The sequence below is a fragment of the Habropoda laboriosa genome, unplaced genomic scaffold (assembly GCF_001263275.1).
Source record: "Habropoda laboriosa isolate 0110345459 unplaced genomic scaffold, ASM126327v1 scaffold244, whole genome shotgun sequence".
In the NCBI taxonomy this organism is placed as follows: domain Eukaryota; kingdom Metazoa; phylum Arthropoda; class Insecta; order Hymenoptera; family Apidae; genus Habropoda; species Habropoda laboriosa.
In genome coordinates this window covers 1,325,663-1,347,718 of record NW_017100399.1, presented here as the reverse complement: position 1 = coordinate 1,347,718, position 22,056 = coordinate 1,325,663, and the positions used below count along the sequence as shown (strand labels likewise).

Sequence of the window (22,056 nt, the reverse complement as noted above, 5' to 3'; positions counted from 1 at the left end):
CTTATTGTTGCCCCTATGTTTCCCCTGGCGATATATCACGATTACGAATCGGTTCGAGACGACGCGAACGACGCAGCAATGCGCGCGCACTCTGCACCGGAGTGAAGCTCGCGAGTGAGTAGTGGAACTAAAATTAACCGTGGGCGCCACACAATTCGCCCACGGGATGGCGCGAACTGTCCTCCGACTAGGAAAGGTTCATGGAGGATGATGTTTTTCGCACGGAGATGACACACTCACGGATAAAATAATCATCAGACAATTTAACAATGGAGAATAATATATTATTGTCTGATCTATGATGAATAGAGAATGATATTCTATAAAAGAAGAAAAAAAAAATAAAAGAAAAGATCTCGGCTTGTCTCCCATTTTTCTCGAACGTTATAGAAATTCCATTAATTCTGCGTCAAGCCAAACACACACACACGCACGTGAAACAGGCGCGTTGGTTCGCGCGTGCGCAGTAGCAGTAGCAGCAGCAGTGGTGGTAGTAGTGGTAGGGGGCGTCTAATGTTAGTCGAAAGAGAAATCAATTCGCGGCGATCACAGTAGCAGCCGCCGAGGACGACGAGGATGACTTCTTCTTTAGCACGATGTCCTTGATGTTGAGATTGACCTTTTCCTTACGCGGCGGCGGCACCGACTGCAGGCAAAACCTCTTGAAGGCCTCTAGCTCGCGTTCAGCGTCGTCCATCTCCCCGTCCTCGAGGTCTATATCTTTTGGCGTGAATACGCTCTCTGGAAAAGACACGCTCTGAATACTAGAAATCGGTCGCCCTAAAGATCGGGAGTGAAGGGGAAAGTCTGCTTGTGCATTTTGTTTTTCGACACTTTTCTTTGCTATTTTTCGTTTTCTTTCTACTGTATTCCCCTTTTTCTTCGGGACTAAAATACTGCCTAGGTATACGGGGTTATTGCACAAGAAGAAATAACAGTAATAATAAATAAACGGTGTAAAAATAACAAACTAAGGAAAACAAATAATTTCGATGGAAATTACGAGATACTGTAAAAAAAAAAAAAAAAAAAAAAACGGAACAAGAGGCAAACCCCGATGAGAGATTCGAGAGGAAACAGTGAGAACGAGAGAGCGTCGAGTTGATTACTAAAAACATCGTTCTCGACGATGAGAAAAGAGAACGCTTCACGTGATCCATACGCATGCAGCAGTTTGTCTTTTCTTTCTTTTTCTCACAGGGTGACACGCCAGGTTCCGGCACAAAACAAGGAATAAGAGATCATAACATTGGAAAAATATATATCTGTTTTTATTGAAACACGTGATTCAGAGTGGATTAAAAAATTATTCTTATACTCTGTCGTTGTCGATCTATCTAAGATCGGTGAAACGTATCACAATCGTGATTTATGGTGGACAGTAGGTATGGGTAAACTCGCTGTCATGGTCAATGAACTTAGCAAAGCGTGACTCTCTCGAGTGACCTACGTATCTTTTCTTTATCTTTCCTTTTTTCCCCCTTTTCTCTCTTTCCACGCACACGGTCGACTAAAAGCATCCGTTTTTACATCTAATCGTCTAACACACACATAAAAAAATTATCTCTCTCTAAAATGTCATGCTTGGCGTTGAAGTGTTTCGAGTGTTCGCGGCCATGATCGACTCTGAAGGGGGAACAACTAGAGGGAAAACAGAAAAAGGAAAGAAAGATATACATATATATACATATACACGTATGCAATCGAGGACATCCCTAAAGTGTAGAAAAGAAAGAGATAGAGAGAAAGAGAGGCTACAGACTATCCTAAGATCGAGTAATATTTTGTTACGTGGCAGATGCGATCACTATGGATTGCACAATTTGATAGAACAGTCACCTGGTTGGTTGGTGCATTCGAACACGAAGTCGTCACGCGCGAACAAGCGGAAAGAAAATAAAGAAAAGATAGTGCTCACTGGCCAGAGTTCTCTTCCGGATAATCCCCCGAGAAATTCGTGGTGGCCAATTCGAGGAGATCCCGAAGTGTACACATCCCCGGTACATTTGATTAAATTTTCTCTCTTTCGACTTATAGCCAGAGATCATCGAGACTTCGTCCTAACGCGGTACACTGCCCTCTCCTGACGGAAAACGAAACGAAAGAAAAACCGTCGTCAGTGTCATCTCAACCTACTCGTTTGCACGTTCATAAACGTTTATGTGTTTCTCTATACATATATCCAATGTGTACGATATATTATCTTTAATTCTTGTATCTCTGTTCTTTCATTCGTTAAAAAAATAAATAAATAAACAAATCAATAAACAATAAATAAACAAATAAATATACAAATAGATAGATAAAGAAAATTTTGTTTGATTCCGGGAGCAAGAACTGCAGCCCGGGGGTGTGTTAAGGAAAACAAAAAATGAAAGAAGCAAATTTACATGTTAAACTCTGATTATTGTTGTTTCTCACCAACGAGGTTCCAGTCATCTCCGCACTGTCTCGCGCCGGTTCCGCGTTTTTTCTTTTTCTTGCTCTTCCCGCCAGACGACGCTGCTATCGAGGCGTTTATCGCTTCTCGAACCGCTGTTTTCGCACTTTGCACGTCCTCCATGCTTGCCTCTGTCCTCACTTTCGTTAGCGTCACGCTTGTCCCCTTCAAGTTGATCCCGTTCTCCGGTATCGGTTGACCGTTTGTCACTTTACTAATTTGTATGTTAGCCAAACCACTTAGGGTCGTGCAGTCAGGCGTCAGTCTGCTTCTCAGCTCCGCTAAACTCGACGGAATGATACCATTCGCGTGTTTCATGTTTGAGTTCTCTGTTGACGATTTCGACGACAGATCACCCTTCACAATATAATCCGGTTTTGGGGGTGATGTGAGGCCTGCGTTAATTGCCTGTTGCAACGCAGGACTTCTGATAGTGACCATCCCATTTTCCGACACCTTTATGATGGCCGCCTGTTGGGTAGGTGGCACTTTCATCGGGCCAAACGCAGGGTTTCTTATGGTCACCATGTTTGTATTAGGATTATGAAGGATTCTGGCAGGTTCGTCAGCGTGATCGTTCATGAAAGGATCACTGTTTTGTACTGCTGTCTGGTTTATGATATTACCAGAATTCGCTCCATTCTTGTTCTTCTTTTTCTTCTTTTTGCTGCTAGTGCTTTGACTTTGTTGCGTTTCTTTAATTATATCTATAACAAAAAAAAAACAATTGTTATTATCTTTCAATTAGAAACTTATAATGGTAGATAATAAATATGTTAAAGATAAAATATAGAATATTTACTCACCCTTTTCAGTGGGTTTAGGCAGAAGGTCCTGCTTCAGCTTCCCAGTATCTACCACGATTACATTACCACCCGCTTGAGGGCTAGCATAACTTGACTGAACGCCGCTCATTGGGGCAGCAATTATTGTGGTTTGTTTAGGAGGATTCACAGGTTTGGGCAGTGGCGCTGATCTTATTGGCAAGGGTTTCGTTGGAGCGTCGACTTTTGTGATCGTAATACCGGGTGGTAACTTTAAATTTTCTATGTTAATCTTAGAGTTCGCGCCAATATCTTTGAATTGACTGCTCAATGGAGAATTCATTCTTTCGGTGGACGACGACTGTACTTCCGGTCGTTGCTTGACCATCGTCTGATTTGTCATTTTACTCTGAATTTTCTGATTATCGTTCTTCGTCTGCTTGATCGTCACGCTGGTGCACGTGTTTTTGTTACTCTTACTGGAACTCAATTGTTCATTTTTGTCCTGTGATTGTGCCTTTAACTTTTTATTACTATCATTAGTGATGCTTGAGTTCTGCGACGGTTTTTGCGAAACTGGCGTTTGGGGCGGAGTGTTAACCTTATTCTGCTTCTTGCCGGACACATTCTGCGGTTGATTTTTGTTTTTGTTCACTACATTCTGTTGCAACACGTTCTCCTTGTTGTCGGTGTTTTTCTTGTCTTTTTTCGACTTGCTTTTTGTCTCGGTGATACTTTGCTGCTGAGCCTTTTTCTCGTCCACCTGTTTCCCTTTACTCTTCTCGTTGTTCGACTGTTGCTTCACGTTACCCTTGCTGTCGCAGATTTTACTCTGCGCCTGCTGTTTCGAATTAGTGAACTGCTGCTGCTTATTCCCCTGTTGCAACGAATTATTGTTATTATTACTAGTATTATTATTGTTGTTGTTATTATTATTTGCTTTGGCTTTCTTTTTCTTCCCGCTGATATTTTGGTTCTGTTCGTTCTCCAGTTTCAGACCAGCAACCTCCTTCGTCTGACCATTCACCAGTGTGAACAAAACTTTATCTTCGGCCGGTGTTTGACCTTTCAACGTGATCGTGACTGTCGGTTCCGCGCTATTAGATTCCATAACCCTCTTAATTGTCACTATTTGAGGTTGGCTCTCTGTCTGAACCGGTTTCTTTGTATCCTCCTTCGCTTTTGCCTCCTCTGTTTTTTTCATCTCCTTCTTCAACTTCTTCCTCTCCTTTTTCGTCAACTTTTTATCATTCAAGTCGACAGTCAGTGATTTCTCCGCAGTATTGTTACTCTTAACGTTTGTGCTGTTGCTATTAGACGCCTGTGCTTTGTTATTTTTGCCGCTAATTTCAGCTTTGTCGATTCTGCTTGCCGTCTTATTGTTTGTTTGCTGGCCAGGCACCATCGTTTTGTCGGCTTTACCGGTACTAATACCTTTGCTCTTTACATTCGTATTCACAGGTGCAGTCTTCATTTTGCTATTTATACTACTGATACTACTACTACTGCTGCTACTACAGCTACTGCTACTAGTATTACTACTATTGCTACAGACTTCTTGTTTGTCTTTCTTTTTATTACTTAATTGCTTTACAGTCGGCAATGCTACTGGCAGTGATGTAGGTAAAATAGATACTTCGGGTAGGTTACACTGAGGTAATAATCTTTGAGGAACAGGTTTCTGCGGGTCTACGACGGTGATCGTTACTTCCGGTGTCTTTTTCTGTAATTCTATTAGTTTTTGCCTTTCTGCCTCTTGCCTATCTCTTTTGAGTTTTTCCTCCAGCTATAATGAATGCCAAATTATACTGATCAGTATCATGTTAAAAGTGTAAGGAAGACAAAAGATTTATTTAGTTAGAATTTATACCAACCTTCCGTTGCTTCTGTCTAGCCTTCTTCTCGGCCTTCTTATTATTATCTTTCTTTCCATTATGATTGCCTTCAATAAATTCGAGCAACTCCTCCAGATTTCTCTGATCCCGTTGCTCAGGTTGCACCGTGGGCATAGCTGAAACTGGAGTATTCGATCTAGGCGCTGAATTTGTCACTGCTTTTGTTTCCGTACTTCCATTGGATACCACCGATTCCGATGGACTTTTCGATGGGCTACACGTGGCTTTGCACTTCCTGGCTTTTTTCTTTGTTAACAACTGCCGCAGCCGTTCTCTCATTTCGTTATAATTTCGACTAACCGGTGCTACTGAAGGCTAAAGAAAAGAATACTTGTTTAATTCTTTAAAGTAAGTTGATATATAAAATCAAAATTCTAACGAAATCTACTTACAACTCCATGGCCGAATACTTCGCAGTAACAACAGTCGCAATGTCTACTGGAATCTCTTTGCGCTGAACTGCTCGTGGAACAAGAATCCTCTTGACTACTCCCGGAATCCGAACAATCTCCATCTCCGGAACTCACTGAAAGAGTGAAATATATTTCGTTCTTTAATGGTAATCGGAAACGATCGTGAAATAACTAACGTTAGAAGTAGTCCAGTGAATACTGACAGTCGTTACACGAAACTCTCTTAATGTGCTCGACATTAGCCTGTTTGTGACAAGCATGCGACGAATGATTGCTGTGTGTATGAGATCTGTGAGTAGGACCCGTATTTTTTACCACGTCTGGAAGAGGTCCATCTGTATGTGAATGAGTGGTACCTATTTAATTTTAAAGAAAAAACATATACCTCTCGTTATATCTTCTTAGAAATTTGGTAATTTGAATTTTGGTCAAGATACTCTTAAAAGTACGAATAAAAAAGTGATTACTGATTGAAATAATCAAACGATCAGTTGCTTATACTTACCTTGAAGTGGTGGTGTGTGGTTATGAGTTGTGTTCGGCGTTTGTGTTGTAGAATGCCTTGTCTGTGTTTGAGCGAATTGAGTAGAACCAGTTTTCACTGCAGGTTTATTTGGTTCTTGATTAACCTTCACGGTAGAAGGCGATACAGGCTTTGGATGACCATTCGGTACGACCGTTTCAGGTACAGCTAATAATATTATCGAACATTACACCCACAGGAATCTTTTAGTAATGATATATAGAATATATTTTTTTTTATAATTACATTTTTTCAAACAGGGACAAGTGTCCCACTTCTGTTTAGAGTTTAGTAAACACAGGCATGGAGGATTTTCTAGCACCATTTTCCTCTCCATTATTTCTCTCACGTGTTGGTACACGCACGAACACGGTTGTGGATCAGACGTTCTCAAATCGCTATCATCTTCATTTTCATTTCTTACTTCGTTTTCGTCGCTTTTTACTTCTTTAATCTCTACATCCTCTACTTTTTTCTTCACTTGCGTCGCGGAACAATTCGCTGTGTCTTTCAAAATGAAATTAAATGAAAGATTTAAATAATACGATGCTAAAGATAAATATATTAACTCTCTTACCTAAAAAACCATTTGTCTGCTGTAGGAAAGGATTTTCTAACGGTAATACTATGTTTTCCATGTCACTTTTATTAACCTGAAAATTAACTCTATCAATTAATAACATTATATTGATAAGAGATACATTTGGAAGTATCTGAAAAAAGTATTTGGAAATTGTTCTTACAATAGAAGATACTGATGATCCTGAACACATGTGATATTCACAACTTTTCCCCTCCTCTGCATTATTTCCCAAACAAGTTCCTTTATTACGTGCCCTATTACAAACATTTACAGGTTAAAAATATACTTAAATAATTATAACTGAAATACACAGCAACAAGTACCTGAATGATTTTATCGTGAACTGCGCCAACTGGCAAATTGTACGCACATATTCCAAGAAATTTGGATCATCTTGCCCATTAGCATAAATATCCATAGCAGTTAATACACCTGCTATGTAGGCTAGTTTCTGGTGCTGAGCTTTGTTCCAGTTATCTAATAAAATTTGAACTATCTCAATACTTGGAAGCATATTGAGCGAATCCAAACTAAAATCCGGTGTAGGTGTTAAAGGTCTACTTTCCATTTCTGATATGCCAAGCTTTGCTTGTGAGGTGAGCGTCGAAAGTTGTCCATCCACTTCATCTAATTCACTAAATTAAAGAATAACAAGAAATATTGATTTATAAACGTGATATCGTATATCTCATATTTATGTTTACGTACTTCTCAATGTCGGGCGATTTATTTAACGTACGTTGCTCCATAAGTTTCTTATTTGCTGTAAATAATTCCCAACCCTCTCTTATTTGCCTAAGCGTGGTCATTCGAACTGCTTGTTCTGCACTGAAATATGTACTGGTTATGAAACTTTGTTCATACATTTTTTTTCCTGGGACATGATCAATAAATATATTTCTATTACTGTTAAAATGTAATTCACACCAGCACTTACTTGTACGTGACCATCCACGATTCCGATTCCGGCCATAAATCCCGAATTACCGTCATTTCCTTATCGAACGATAAGTATAGATTGACAAGACGTTGGTATAACGAGCCTTTTAAAGGCGAATGTTTTCTTAACTGTAAAATCCAAGATATGCATTCATTTTGATATTTGCTGGATACTGTATTTTAATCAAAAGAACAGTATGATGTCATTTTATTTACCTGCCCAATAAAAGGTGGCAAATTGTTTTGTACCAATGGATCATCATATATATAAATCTGATATAGTTTTTTAATAAAACAATCCCATGATAAAGGAAATTTACAATTAAATTGACACAAATGATCCTTTAAAGGTCTTACAAATTCAGAAATTGTTAAAGCTGTTGACATCAATGCATCATAATCTTCTAAAAGACCTATGAAGAAAATATGTGAAACAAAGATTTGCATTAATACAAGTAGAAACAAATTATTTCATTTAACACATAATACTTATATTAACCTATAATAAAAATTTCTGCTAAATTATTTACACTACGATCATGTAGAAGAGCTAATAATCGAACTTTTACTTCTACAACATATTCTTGGGCTAGGCTTACTAGCCTCATAAATAACTGACGAGGATCCCTTTTACACAGTCTGAAAAGAAATGCTACATTTATATCCACCAATATCAATCCACATTTACCAATCATCACAGAACTATCCTTCAAACTTACTGCAACACAATCTCACGCACATCATCCGCATGAAAAATATTCTGATGGAAGTGTAAACCTCCTGGAATACCGGATGTTTGTAAGGCAACATAGAAAGAGCTACGTATATGCTGCCGTAACTCTGTCCATAGATTCTGAAACTTCATAGCCTTTTGCAATTCCTCTCTGAACAATTCCCTGCATTGAAAACAAACTTTGTTAAAACTTCAAATGGAGCAATTACCTCTTTGCTTTGTACGTATCACAGCAGCATGCTTCCTTCACCCTGGAGGGGCTGTCTACGCTCATAATGTTCGGATTTTCAACGATCGTCTCCGAAATCATTTCGGTCGTGTTCAGCTCGACGCTCTCGGGGTCCCTTGCACCTTTGATAAATTCATCGACCACACTTTCGTCGAGTGTCACGCTCTGCAAGTAGAACGTGTTCGTGGTACGATCGTCGCGAAGTGTACGCTAGTGGGAAACATACCGCGACAGGAACGGGGTCCGCGACGATCGGAGAATTGACAGCATCCTCCGTGTAGTCGACAGTCCGATCGTTGTCCTGTCGCGCGAGATCGTCGTCCACGCCGATGCACCCATCGCGAGGAGTATCGTCAGTGTGTTTCTTAGCGAGAACGTCACCCATCGCTACTACGTTGCTTTCTCTCGTCCTGTTGCATTGACCGTCCTCGCCGTCGCTGCCGCTCATTCTATTGCCGCGTGATGCAGCTGCTACGCCGAACCGATCGTTTGCGGATAATTGAAGCGGACCACACGACGACAACCGGTGCGCTTTTCCACGGGTTTTATTCGGAGCCGCGTAAACACCTAAACCGCATTCAATCAACATTCGCTCAATATGGCGTCTCGCGTGCTCGTCCCGTGGTTCGACGTCGCGTCGTGAGGTGACGTGCTCCGGCGATTGCGTGCTTGCAGGCTGGCTGCACGGCACGCGTCGCCGATCATCCTTGATTTCTTATTAAATGCCTCGCCAGAAATAAACGTTTCGTTGGAACTTTCAGGCAGTTACATTGGAAACGTTGCAGAGTATTTAAGTACGAAAGCAAAATCGGATCTTCCCTTTCTAACGCTTGTTTTTCAACGCGTAATAAATTTCACTGTTCATGAATGAATCTTGTAAGCAGCTTGAACTGAATAGTTATTTGTAGAATAGAAAAAAAGAAACGTGAACTATCTTAGTAGTTAACTTGACTTTATAACATAAAAAAAAGAATAGTTACGATGCGAGGAGTAATTTATCGTTTGAGAAAGAAGGAAAATGCATGCAGTGCCATCTTGTAACCAACGGACAATTGCCAATGCGTTGCAGAACGCTATAGATAAGAATGAGAAATAAATACGCGTTGATTTCTTGCTACGTGGAAACAGCCGGACCCAAGATACGTGGAAACGAATTGTCAGGAGGATGACAGCGACGAATTATTTAGATTTGGATATTAACAAGTTGTTCAAGGAGCACACGATAAAAGAGATCGAGGCGATCCAAAAGAAGATCCAATATGAGAGTGACAGAAAGAAAATCGAACTTAGAACTTTAGTTGGGTAAACTTCTATTTTAATGACTTAAAGTGATTTGTTGTTTCTGTCTTTTATTTTTTATATACATTAACGTTTGTGTCTCTTTTGAATATTAGTAAAAAGTTGTTGAAAAAAAGAAGTTTTTTTAATGTGGAACACTTATTGTTAAAAGGTTATTAACATGATTTTCGTGTGTACTCAATAAGTATTCAAACATTTTTAGGGAAAGGTACCGTGATTTGATACTGGCTGCAGACACTATTGGAAAAATGAAGATAACTTCTGAACGTGTCATTCAAAGAATCTTTAACATTGAATACAAATTTGGAGAATTAAAAAACAAGTATCTTATTGGTTTTAAGATAGATCCAATTCAGAATGAAGACAATAGGTATTTTTGATAGTAATCCATTTAAATAAATTCATCATTCTTTTATTTCATTAACTGTGCAAAATTTATATTTTTTCAGTAAAAATGTTGAAGATCTTCAGGATTCAATTATCATTCAAATAAAAATTTTAATGGATGTACCTCAACATATTTGGTCCAGTATTGAAAATAAGGATTTATTATTTGCTACACAGTTGTATCTAATAGCTTTAAACATAAATTATAGTTTACTATTTGAAGTTGGTGCTGCAGACTTATCAATTAAGTATCCAATTATATTCAAACAATGGGATGTTATTAGTCAATTCAAAACTATTATATTCAATGAATGTAATACTGTGTTACAATCATTGGATGTACAACCAGAGGTTGGTATCTATTATAATCTAAGTTTAATATGACAGTATCAAAAATACTAATTTATTTTAGAGTGTAGCAAACTGTCTAGCAGCATTTGTCTTGCTGGATGGAACTTCATTCCCAGATTTATTGGAAAAGTTGATATCAATGCGTAATCATACAATTAAATCCATCATTACAGATGAAAATGATTACAATGTTAAAAGTAAAATAAAATCGTGCATTGAGATATTAATTCAAACAATCAATTTAATTTATTCTTGCTTCATAAGTAAGTAATTGTATATTCTACACACGCGTCGTTCATTGTATTATAGCATAACGTTAAATGTAAAATTATTAATTATAGATACCGAGAATAAATCAGGAGGTCTTGTTTCACAGTATTTAACAAAAATTCAAGATCAAGGAGCATATAGCTTACTCTCTCAATTGGATTTGAATCAAGAATTATTGATGGAATTTCTTCCTTCTGTGACTAAACAGCATAAACCATTTCTTGTAGAAGGTTCACAGAATTTTGCTATACCAGATCTTCAAAAAAGTATTAAATCATGGCTTGACTGGGTCTCCAATTTTTGTAATCACGAAGTTACTAAACTTTTGGATCTAATAATATCCATAAAGGGCTTATACTATGTTCGTGAAGAATCTGTTAGTATTAATCTACCCGAAAATTGGAATTCGATATGGGAGGAGCTTTCCCTCCCAAAAATAACATTTTGGGTAGAATTTTTTCAACCTTTAATATCTCGTAGGGTAAAAAGTACGTAACATAAATATAAATTATATAAAACCTACCCTTCGTTATTAAATTGGGAGTAACAATATTATTAATATTTTATTAGATATCATAAATGATAAATGGATGGAAACTACGACCGCATTAAAATCCGACGTAGTTGAACTGTTGAGTAAAGTAATTCACGACAAATTCGAGTATCCAGAGCATGATTTACGGTGGTTTGTTTGGAAAGATTCTCCAAACGACATTCCTCAGAAGCTCACCAAAAATGGTGGCCTAGACAATAAGAGGTCGTTGTTAATGAAAACCAAAGGATATTCACCAAATATCATCAAATTATGTGAAAGTTTTGATAAAAGTTTGCACGCTCTACTAGCTGATCTTGAACAATATTTGTATGAGACAGAACGTGTGATGTCTCTTAAGGATAATCTACTATCTACAAATATATCTTTAATTTCTGATACGTTTTCCGACCGTGCAGAAATCCAAGAACATTTACAAACCGTTAGCACTAGCATGATCGAAGATTTCATTAATTTTGTGAATACTACATGCGTGAACGATGAACCTGAGCATGGTAAACGTGACATAAACGCTGTCGTGATGGCTAGATTTCTTTTAGCGTTGACAACGCTCAGTTTAAATTTGAATAAGTGTTTCACACTTTCAAAGGTGTCTGGTTTGACCATTACAAACACTAAATGGCAATCAGTTTGTGATAAGTTAAAAGAAAAGAGTACCTCTGTGTGGTCAGTTTGGGCGAAGACGTACAGAACTAAAATAGGCGAGCATAAAGATAAGTTTATATCAAAAGAAGCACTGGATGGTTACCCAATACATCTGGTTATCTCAGAATGGGAGAAAGTAACAATCGAGGAGGATTCCGGAGAGGGCAAGAGGATAAATTCCAAAATTCTAGTACCATATCAGCCGTCCATACAATTACAAAAGTTTTTAACCGCTGTTAATAGGGACTTGAATAAAGTAATACCACACACACTTCCAAAGTAAGTTATGAATTATTCAAGTTTAGATGAACTGAATTCTATTAATATTTTAATTCAAAATTTTTGATTATTAGGAAGGTACTGCATGAAATTATAGAAGATACTGTCACGGAATTATTAAATCACTACATAACAGCGTCCAACAATGCAAATCTGTCACAGAAACAAGCCTTCCAAGTATTATTCGATATAAAATATTCCTCTCTGCTTATGATACCGCGCGAGAGTAAAACTCTATCTGACTTATCGACTAGAGCTTGCGACATTGTATTATCAAAAATCGATCCATTCGATTACGACGTTTTTAATCCTTTCATCCACAGCAACGTAAAGAAAAGCATTCAGAGATCTCTGGTGAGCGTTTATATGATTCTAAGTTATTTCATTAATCAACCGCGATTATTTAATTATCTTTTTTTTGCTTCAGTTGATACTAGGAAACCTAGTACCCCATTTAGAACAATTACATTCAATTTTGGGCGCGCGAAGTGAACACAGCAACACTGAAGGCGTGAAGTCAGATCCGCCTTCAGTGTTGGCTCTATGCACAACGGCACCCTGGTTCCCACCTTTGACCGTAACAGCCCCAGCAAGAAATTTACCTCTCGTAAGCGTAACTCTACAAGAAAAAACACAGGTATATATCGTATTCTTAAATTTCATAATTTTAATATACAGCCCTTCGAACTTTATTTAAATATCACACTATAAAATTATTCCCGTGTAGCCTGTTTATAGATATTTGTTTCATTTAAATGCGTATGTACCCTTAGATTGCCAGATCATTCAAATAAAGATAGTGCGTGCATTTGGTGGCGGTAAGAAAACGGTGTTGCATGCTACGTTTTCCGCTTCGTTTCACTGATTTTTCATTAATAAATATAATTCTAGCACATGTTTGAGGTGTGTCAATAATGTACAATAATTTTTAATTAATTATTGGTGATTTTAGGTGTATTCTAAGTAGCATCAGGTGTTAATAGAATTGTTTGTGTGTCGGCATAGCGCAAGAAAGTTACCACCAAGGAAACTACGAAAAGCGATTCCGCTGGGGCCACGATCAAATCTGGAGCAGCAGCATTTTTTGGGGCAATGGGCTCTGATTGGTTTAGTAGTAGCTAATTTATTTATTTCACACGTCAATATGAGAATTGTAAATATTTCACTGAATGTATATATACGCTAGGTATATTCATGTAAATATCGTATTATCAAAAATTGCCTTTTTGACAGCACTGTCAGTATTGAATAAAATATTTTATACAGCCTTTAAATTCTCGTTGCGATCCCTCCGTATAGAATTGTGCCACTTTTTACTACTTCTTTAGATAATTTTGTGAATGTTAATAAACAATCTAATAGTAATTCTACTTACAAACAATTCGTTGCAGTTTCAAACCAATAATCCCGCCTCGTTAATTTTCACGATTCTCCTCAGATGAAATTAAGTTATTCCGTATGCTAGTGCCACGCGCGGAGGGTTCTTGTACTAATTTTCGAATGTCACTGACCGACACGCGAGATCGTTCCGCAACTTTCACCCGACAAAACAGTGCAGAAAACCACAAACAGGCGTTTAACCAATCTCTCGGGTAATTAGCGCACACGAAACACCGGTTCACACCTAATAAACATGAACAAACACAAGCTAGACACGTTGCACGAACTTCCGAGTGATTTCACACTTGACAATGCACGAGAACGACGTATCAAAGTCGTCCGATGCAACGAAGGTAAAAATGAGCCAAAACGCTTCGAGTTTTCCGAAGGTACACGAACTCAGGTGGCCGATTATACTTCGTGCGACACATGGGCTCAGTTTCATTTTGACCGTCGACCGCGACGCGTCGTTTAAAATTTCCCAAACGTTTGTGGCGCCGCCGGTGACAGAGACAAAGGAAGAGGGCGCGCCGGTAGTTAGACGAGGACGGAACGACCGAAAGTGTCGCGGACAGTTACGCAATTACCATCGACGAGGGGTGAGAGAGGGGAGTCGGTGGCAAAATACGCCAGCGCAGTGTAGTACACGTTTTGGTATACGGCAAGATGACCGGATGGGCCCAGCTGTGGTGATATCAGTCGTGAGACGTTCCCATACCCCCTTGAAGAAAAAGCAACGATACGAGTCCCTCCAACTTCAGGAATACCGCTGGGATACGCAGAAACCTTATAAGCATCAAATGGTGAGTGAAAACATTTTTTTAATTGCGCGTTGTCGACTGCTGGGAGAGCACGCGACCCGGTGTGTGAGACGTTTCGCGCGCCGTTTTTGAAATTCTAGCAGACTACCCGGGCATTTGCGGTGTCACGAGGATCGTCTGCTTTGGTGGTGTCGCAAAATACTGAAAACTTTTCGAGTATCAAAGTCCGTGTTTTATCGTCGATTTTGTATCATGTAAACCACGCTGAGAATGTTCGAAAGCTTCGTTCTTTGTCTTAAAACATGGGAATATTTGGTGCATTTTAAAACGGAATTTCTTATGGTGACGCTGTATAACCTTAAATATAGGTGAGGTTTCTATGAGTGTTGATAACTCGATATTCTCGATGCGCATAATTTTTAATCTTGAGGAGCAACGTGTTAAGATTAAGACCCGTTTAAATGCCTCTCAAGTTATGATAAGTTACGATTGTAATGTTTTGACTAGCATATTTTATCGTTCGTTTTCTTCGTTCATTTGTATCGGCTTATAGAAGCAGTTTCGTAGCGGGGGTATATTTTTACGCCGACTACGAGTGTCGCGAGAATTTTTCATCCGATTATGATTCACGTAAATGGTAACATACCTTCTGTAGGATGTAACACCGTGAACGAGATGCAGGAGATTAATTTGTATGCGTTAATGACAAGCACGTCATTCGGAAGACGAATATAGAAATAATTCGAACGATATTCGGATTACCGTCGCGCATGCGCAGTACGTAAACAAGAAGTACGAAATTGCGTGTCTCTTCTTGAAAAAGTAATCAACAACTTGTGAATAATATTCTTAAAGAAGAGACATTGATAAAATATCAAAATTAATTGCTCTACGATGTGAAGTGAACTTGTAAATGTCTGCGTTGATTAATTTACGAGGGGTGAAAAAGACCGGATCGATGGAAAACGTTTAACCTGACGGACAATTTTTCTTACCGCTTCACGGTAAAAATCACCATCAAAACAAACGACAGCAGATTGGACAAAGGCCAACTGCACGGTGGGCTGCATCCCACGAGAACAAAAAACTCTTTGCACTTGTGATATTGAGCGGAAACAGCCGCGATGCGGCAACGCACGGTCATTTCCCCAGTGAAACGTTACATTTCACCTTCGCTGCCTGAGAAAGAGGAAGTGCGTCAATTGAATCGTGCGGTGGCTGGATCTTAATCACAGGTGTCGATCAACCATTTTTTTTTTTCATTGTATCAAAAAGATCACCTCATTTTTGTTTACATCTTAATCAAAAAAATTCTACTTTTTACCGAAAAAGAACTGTAATATTTCAATAATTATGGAGAAGGTAAGATTTTTTATGTAAAATATAACTTTAAAACTATAGGAAACTCGTTTCTTTCTTATTGTTTTATAGGTTATGGAAAATTGATAAAAGAAGAATAAAAAATTTTTAGGTTATTTAATTTTTATTTCGTCTTATCCTGCACAATTCCCGAATTAATTTTGCTAAAACGTCACTTTATCACTCTTCACTGTAACTGTTACCTTTTATCATCATTATTACCGGCCACGTTCCTCGTTTCTTCTCAGGTTCTTTAATTGCTCGCAGAAAAATAGACCATGAAGAACGACTCGGGACAGAACATTTTTCTTTCCACTTGGCAACGTTCACCAGAAACAAGCACTGCATTAATCTCCCTTTCTACTGTGTAACGTACGAGAGGGTTGAAAAAAAATTCGAAAGAATAATGATATTCGTCGTCTGGCAGTCTCAGTCTGACAAGAATCACTTGGAAAGATTAACCATAAACAACAGAAACGAAAAAACAAAGAAAAATAAAAAAAAAATAAAAATTGTCTTAAAAAATCTTGTAATAAACATTTTTTAACAATTCTTTAAACATTAAATTTTATACACGATACATTTCTTTAAGATGATTTTTCTTTTCCCAACTGTTTTTCGATAAAATTATTTCACGAATGTTACCTGTTGCGTCGACCAGTTCTATATCGGTTTATAAAAGAAAAGCTGAGTCAAGCGGGTTAGATTTCGAATTTCCGTTTCGTCTAGAGTTAAAATGAAACAAATTCTACTTTTTATCTTTCTATTTAAATGATAAAAAAATAGTAATCTATTTAAAAATGATAAAGAAAATAGTGATTCATAGGAAACACATTGTTTTTTTTACTTAGTAATAATTTTTGCACGCCTCTTTGTGTACTATAAGTATACATTTACTTCTTTTAATTTTACTGTGCAAAGTACAAGCATGCACGTGTAATTTCATGGTGTATTATTATAGGAAATGATCGGCTGTGAACGCCGGTTAGAGTGAAATTTTATTAAATGGAACCCTTCCCTTTGATTATAGCTAAGTTTACAGCTTATTTGTTTATCGTTTGAGACGTTAACAGATTACACTGTTACCTAACAGCTTATTTTTATGTTATCATTAGCAAATTTGTGTTGTAAATTTGGAGAGTAATTTGTTTTACTTTTTTTACATTAGATAAAATTACTTTGTGTTGGGTATTTTTAATCAACTACTGTTTTGGCTCTAATTGGCTCTGTAATTGTATTGTTATCTAACATCGGAATAGATATGACGTTGAACGATATTAGAAAGATTCAAGTAATCTGAAAGAAATCATCATTTTTGAAAAGAAATAGTCACCTTATATTAATTACTCAGATTTGTATGTCAGGTTTATTTTAAATGCAACAACCTTCATTTACCCTTTTGGCTGGATTCACTTGAGAATAATTCTAATATTCTAAGCTGATTTTCATTCCAGTCCCTAGATAAATGTAGGAATCGACGGAAAAATTTTGATGGACCCAACCGGGAATCGAACCAGGGACACCTTCGGCTTAGCAAAGCCGAGGCTTTGCGTACTACGCCAACTGCTCCCTCTGTATTTTCCCTTGTCGGTTTCGTATTTGGGTATGGAGGCCCGTACTACAAATGTCTCCTTTTTATCAATTTCAATTTTCATCATTAATCCTGGCTTCCACACTGCTGCTACAGTTATTAGAAAATCAGCATAATATCTTTTGAAATTGGATCTAAAATGATAATAAAATGATAACATCAACTGATACCATCAAATGATAACGTCTACATGTAACAACCTAAATATAAAAAGAGAAAACTCAATAATAATTCTGAGTTCACATTATAATCAATAAAAAACTGACAAATTAATTCTCAAAATCAGTTTTGAAAAAGCAATCTATTTTTAACTAACTGAATATTACAAAAGAAAACTCATCTCAATATTAATTTTTTTGTTCACATTGCTACAACTAATACAAATCAACCCTAAAAAACTAAATACAGCAAGAAGAATGTCCAATATTAATTTTCAGCTCGTTATACCAGTTACTTAACAAAAAAAAAGTCAACAACTTAACCTTCAAAAACTAACCTCATAATAACCATTAACATTGTAAAACATCTGCGTAATGTAAAAACGAATCCAATCCAATATCAATTAAAGATTCACTGCAAAACCAACAAACCAAGCCTAAAGGACGATTCATCTTTAATCATTCAATGCAATAAAGAACCTAACCCAGTCGTACGACCAGGTTGTCAGCAGCGTAGTAAATTTGCCATGCCCTTCTCTTTGATTACATCTCCGATCAGCCAGTTTATTCACAAATCTACCGTTTCTTATCGAACAGGATTGAAACAACAGAACCATCCCACTTGTTTCGTGATCAAGGAAATTCACTGCTTTCACCTGTGAAAACGAAGCTACGCATATAGTATATATATATATATATATGCAGGAAAGTTTTATCTGAACGTTGCGTCGCCACGATAATCCACGAGGCAGCTTTGTTTTATCTAATCGATCGAAAGATTGTCGCCGTAACAGTCTCGCGAAACGTAACAGGATAAATGGAGAAGTCTTGAAGGAAAGAGAACTCGAATCAATGAGTAATCTCGTATCCACGTTATCGAACAACACGATCGACTTACGACCAAACGAATTCGACGAATCGACTTTTACTCGTTTTATAGAGGCCAATGGATGACGTTTTCTCTTGTTTGTTTTTTCAAATCATTTTTTGAGGAAATTCACGGATTCTTTTTGTCTTTGATCTTGTACGAAGTGAACTGAGGTCTGAGTGAACTTTGTCTCGTGGGAATTTCACAGTATTAATTCTTTTTTCGTCTTTTTCTGTTTTATTAGCGTTGATTTTGCGTCATTTTTGGTTTTTTAATATTCTAGGTTAGGTTAGCTAACTTCGAACGATTCTTTTATAGCTTCATTCGGTGGTATTTATATCTGAGAATGTTTTTTAATTTGTTATGACTGGATTATGGCTTGTTTTTTAAAGCTATCGCGACTTGTTTTCGAGCATTGTCTCTCATTGTTTACGACGCAATTGTCGTTTTTCTTCGTTTTTTAGTTAAAACATCTCTTTTGGAAATTTTATAGCTTATGTTTTCTAGGTTTCTTAAGGGGGATCGGTGAAGGTGTATTCTACCAATGTTAAAATTCCTTACTTTGTGTACCTTTTTCTCAGGAACCATTGTAGATACTTCCTACAAACTTTTTTCACATGTTTGTCGGTCCTTTTTACACACATTTACATGTTATATTGAAAAATATCGGTCGGAACTGAAAATATAATTTTTCAAAACCTTTCGTATAATTTCTGATCATACAGTCACGTGTCACATAACCTCCAATTAACCTCACTTTCTTAATAATCCTCTCGCACGTTCACTTCGATTATAATTTGCGGCGAATCTAAGAACAGAATAAAAAGAAGGTATTCCTGTTTAACCACGCTACCCGGACACCTTCTTTTTCTTTTTTCCTTTCCTCTGTTTTCTATTCCAGCCGGTTGGATTAAAGTCGGCCGGATCGAACGCGACGCGAGAATACGAAACGCGATCAAGTTTCGTTGTGGCGCGTGACCCAGATCGGATCGGATTTGTGGTTATTCCGACACATAGAAGAAGCAAAACCGCCCCCTAAAAATACCAGCCAAGAGAATACTCGTCTTTTCTTTTTTTTTTTTGTTTCGAATGAAACTTTACATCGTAATTAACCGTGTTCGTCTTTAGATCGTGGGAATTATGTTCACACGACAACCACTTTTAAGCACGTGAAAGCTTTATAAACAAGAAATGTTTCTTTGTCTTTTTTTTTTGTTTTTTGAAGACTACTTTTTGTGAAAATAATTTTATTTAGAATATCCTATATTTTTAGGATTCCGCTTGTTTGAAGTATTTCTGTTCAAAGTACTCTTTAATTTCAGGTTAGGGTAAGTTAGGTTAGGTTTCCTTTTACAATACTTTTAGGATATTCTGAATTTTTTAAAAACGTATTTTTGCACTAGTTTTATTTACGATATTTAGTATTTTATTTTAGGTTAGGTGTGAGTTAGAATATTTTCTACTTTGTTTTTTTATATTTTCGGTGCTTTTCGTTAGCTCGAATTATTGTGAAAGTATCGTACAGGAAAATGTCCGGTTTTATTAATCAACTGCAGTGTATATTTTCGCAAAATTTCAATTCTGATGTGGAATGTTTGATAAGTGTCTGTATTACTATTTCAAGCAAACGTTTTCGAGAAAATCGAACACTGAATTATTCCAACCCTTCTGTTGCCCACGAGCGAGTGCAGAAATATCGACGTTTCGAGATCTCGCATTTGCGTCCATTTACGTGCAGTCGATTCTTCGTCATTGCACCACTGGGATTAATATTTCGAAACTATATTTAATAGCACGAATGATAAAAGTGGTCGCGGTGCCTCGTAAAGTAAAAGTATATATGTATAAATCGAATCGAGAAATTTTTCGCTAATTTATTTCTTCGCTATTCCGGTCACCTTTTTGAAAAAACAATTCAGTTGAATAATTCGAGAACGTTGCGAGAAATATTTATTTTAGGAATGATTTTTAAACGAACGAAAATTCGTTCGTGAAATTTGTACAGCTAATGTGGGATATTTAATTAAATTAAAATTAAATTAATTAAATATCGACTTAGATATTTAATTCGATTAAATGAACACTTTTAATTATCTCCAATAAATCAATTGCAAGATTTCACTTTGCGAATTAATTTCAGAACTGAATTCTGAATTCTAATCAGCAAATTCTGAATTTTATTTAGAAAAATAAATGACCAATTGCAAGATTTTATTTTGCCAATTATTTCAACTCGTTTCTGAAAATGTTAACGTCGAATCGTTTCTGTGAATAATTTTTCCATTCATTAATTGAAAGGGAATTGAAAAGGAAAAAACAGATAAGAAAACGAAAAATAAGGATCGAGTGATTCACACATGTTGATTCAAACAACTTTTCGACGGTTGTTTATCGTTATCACTCGGTCGGACTCGCTACCGTGTATTCTTCGAGTATTTGTTATCGTGTCGATGCCTCTGATTCATTCTCCACGGTGATTTTTATTTGGTCACTTTGTTTTCAATGTTTGCAAAGTCTTTGATCTCTTTGTTCTCGTTTCCTGTTGTGCTCTTTCGATCTCTTAGGCAACTTGATTCGGACAAAAAAACAAAAGAACGACGAGATGCGCACTGCACCGCGTGGCAAAATAAAAATTATTGGAACAAATAATAGTAGAACTATCTTAAAAAATAAAAACGTAAAAAAGGTAAAATTTAGAAAACTTCTTGTTTAAAGACGATTAAATTTGGTCATTTTTGTTTGGTACGTAATAAAGGCGACAAATGTTCAGTTGAAAAATTACAAATATTGTAAAAAACCATGCATTTTATTGTAAAAATGTCGTATAATATATCGATTGGACTAATAATTATTCGAATTAAAGAAATGCAGTCGTAACGTCCAGAGTTGAGAAGCGCTTATTCGAGTCTGTCTGATCACATACGCGGGTAATACTACTGAAAAGTTTGTCGAAATTGAATTAAAAGAGCCAGACCGCGAACCGTGGGAAATTTTCATTTACAAATGAAATTTCACGGTTCAAACTGACGTTTTCTTAATTTTATTAACGTTTAATTGTATTAAAATTCTATAACTGTTAATGAAAACTGTATATTTTCCTGATTGTATTATCATTCGTTCCTCTCCGAGATACTTTTAATTTTATATCAACGAAATTTTTTCAAATTTTCATAATGTTGATTATTGGAACATTTTTTTGGAACAAGAACACAATTAACTATTCTTCGACTGAATTATTGTGGAAAATATATGGGAAATAAGATTAGAGTGCCATATGGATATTTTTCTATAATTAAATATTTTAATGCGACTTTTTAATTTTTTTTTTAGTGCTTTGGTAATGATTATTAACTTTTTATTGTGTATTTATTGTTTTATATATTAAAAGTGGTTCGTGCCGTATGTCGAAATTATTAGGACAACAGACAGATGTGCCAATAATAAAATACTTGGGACATACTCGCGACATACAATACTCGTGATTAATTGGGACATGCCTGTCTGAGTCAGTTCAGATTCTAGATAAAACTAGTACAGATTTAACTAAATACTACATATAAAAAATTATATGAAATTAGTAGAGAAAGTTCGACGAAAGCTCCGGAATAAAAATTCTCTAAATTTCCTCTTTGGAAA

The 22,056-nt window shown here is 36.8% G+C and overlaps 3 protein-coding genes across 3 annotated transcripts in view; 2 read left to right on the top strand and 1 right to left on the bottom strand.

Moving 5' to 3' along the window:
- Nucleotides 1-490: 490 nt before the first annotated feature.
- Nucleotides 491-9,111, bottom strand: LOC108575287. The gene is made up of 18 exons (XM_017938045.1): nt 8,746-9,111; nt 8,500-8,684; nt 8,277-8,453; nt 8,057-8,196; nt 7,774-7,970; nt 7,556-7,686; nt 7,327-7,446; nt 6,942-7,253; nt 6,779-6,872; nt 6,613-6,688; nt 6,282-6,542; nt 6,018-6,203; nt 5,716-5,868; nt 5,492-5,625; nt 5,079-5,414; nt 3,247-4,990; nt 2,422-3,147; nt 491-741 (listed from the first exon to the last, which is right to left on the bottom strand). The coding sequence occupies exons 1-18, from the start codon at nt 9,106-9,108 to the stop codon at nt 533-535; spliced, it is 5,544 nt and encodes a 1,847-aa protein (XP_017793534.1). The 5' UTR covers nt 9,109-9,111; the 3' UTR covers nt 491-532.
- Nucleotides 9,112-9,645: 534 nt separating this feature from the next.
- Nucleotides 9,646-13,435, top strand: LOC108575299 (conserved oligomeric Golgi complex subunit 1). The gene is made up of 10 exons (XM_017938059.1): nt 9,646-9,821; nt 10,021-10,188; nt 10,268-10,556; nt 10,618-10,819; nt 10,898-11,314; nt 11,397-12,303; nt 12,378-12,657; nt 12,731-12,940; nt 13,271-13,276; nt 13,309-13,435. The coding sequence occupies exons 1-10, from the start codon at nt 9,685-9,687 to the stop codon at nt 13,423-13,425; spliced, it is 2,733 nt and encodes a 910-aa protein (XP_017793548.1). The 5' UTR covers nt 9,646-9,684; the 3' UTR covers nt 13,426-13,435.
- A 734-nt stretch (nt 13,436-14,169) lies between these two features.
- Nucleotides 14,170-22,056, top strand: part of LOC108575316 (ras-related protein Rab-32) — a 53,456-nt gene continuing 45,569 nt past the window's right edge. The window contains exon 1 of the mRNA XM_017938081.1: nt 14,170-14,486. Within this exon, the coding sequence (XP_017793570.1) occupies nt 14,358-14,486 (129 nt within the window). The 5' untranslated portion in view covers nt 14,170-14,357. The remainder of the gene's footprint in view (nt 14,487-22,056) is intronic.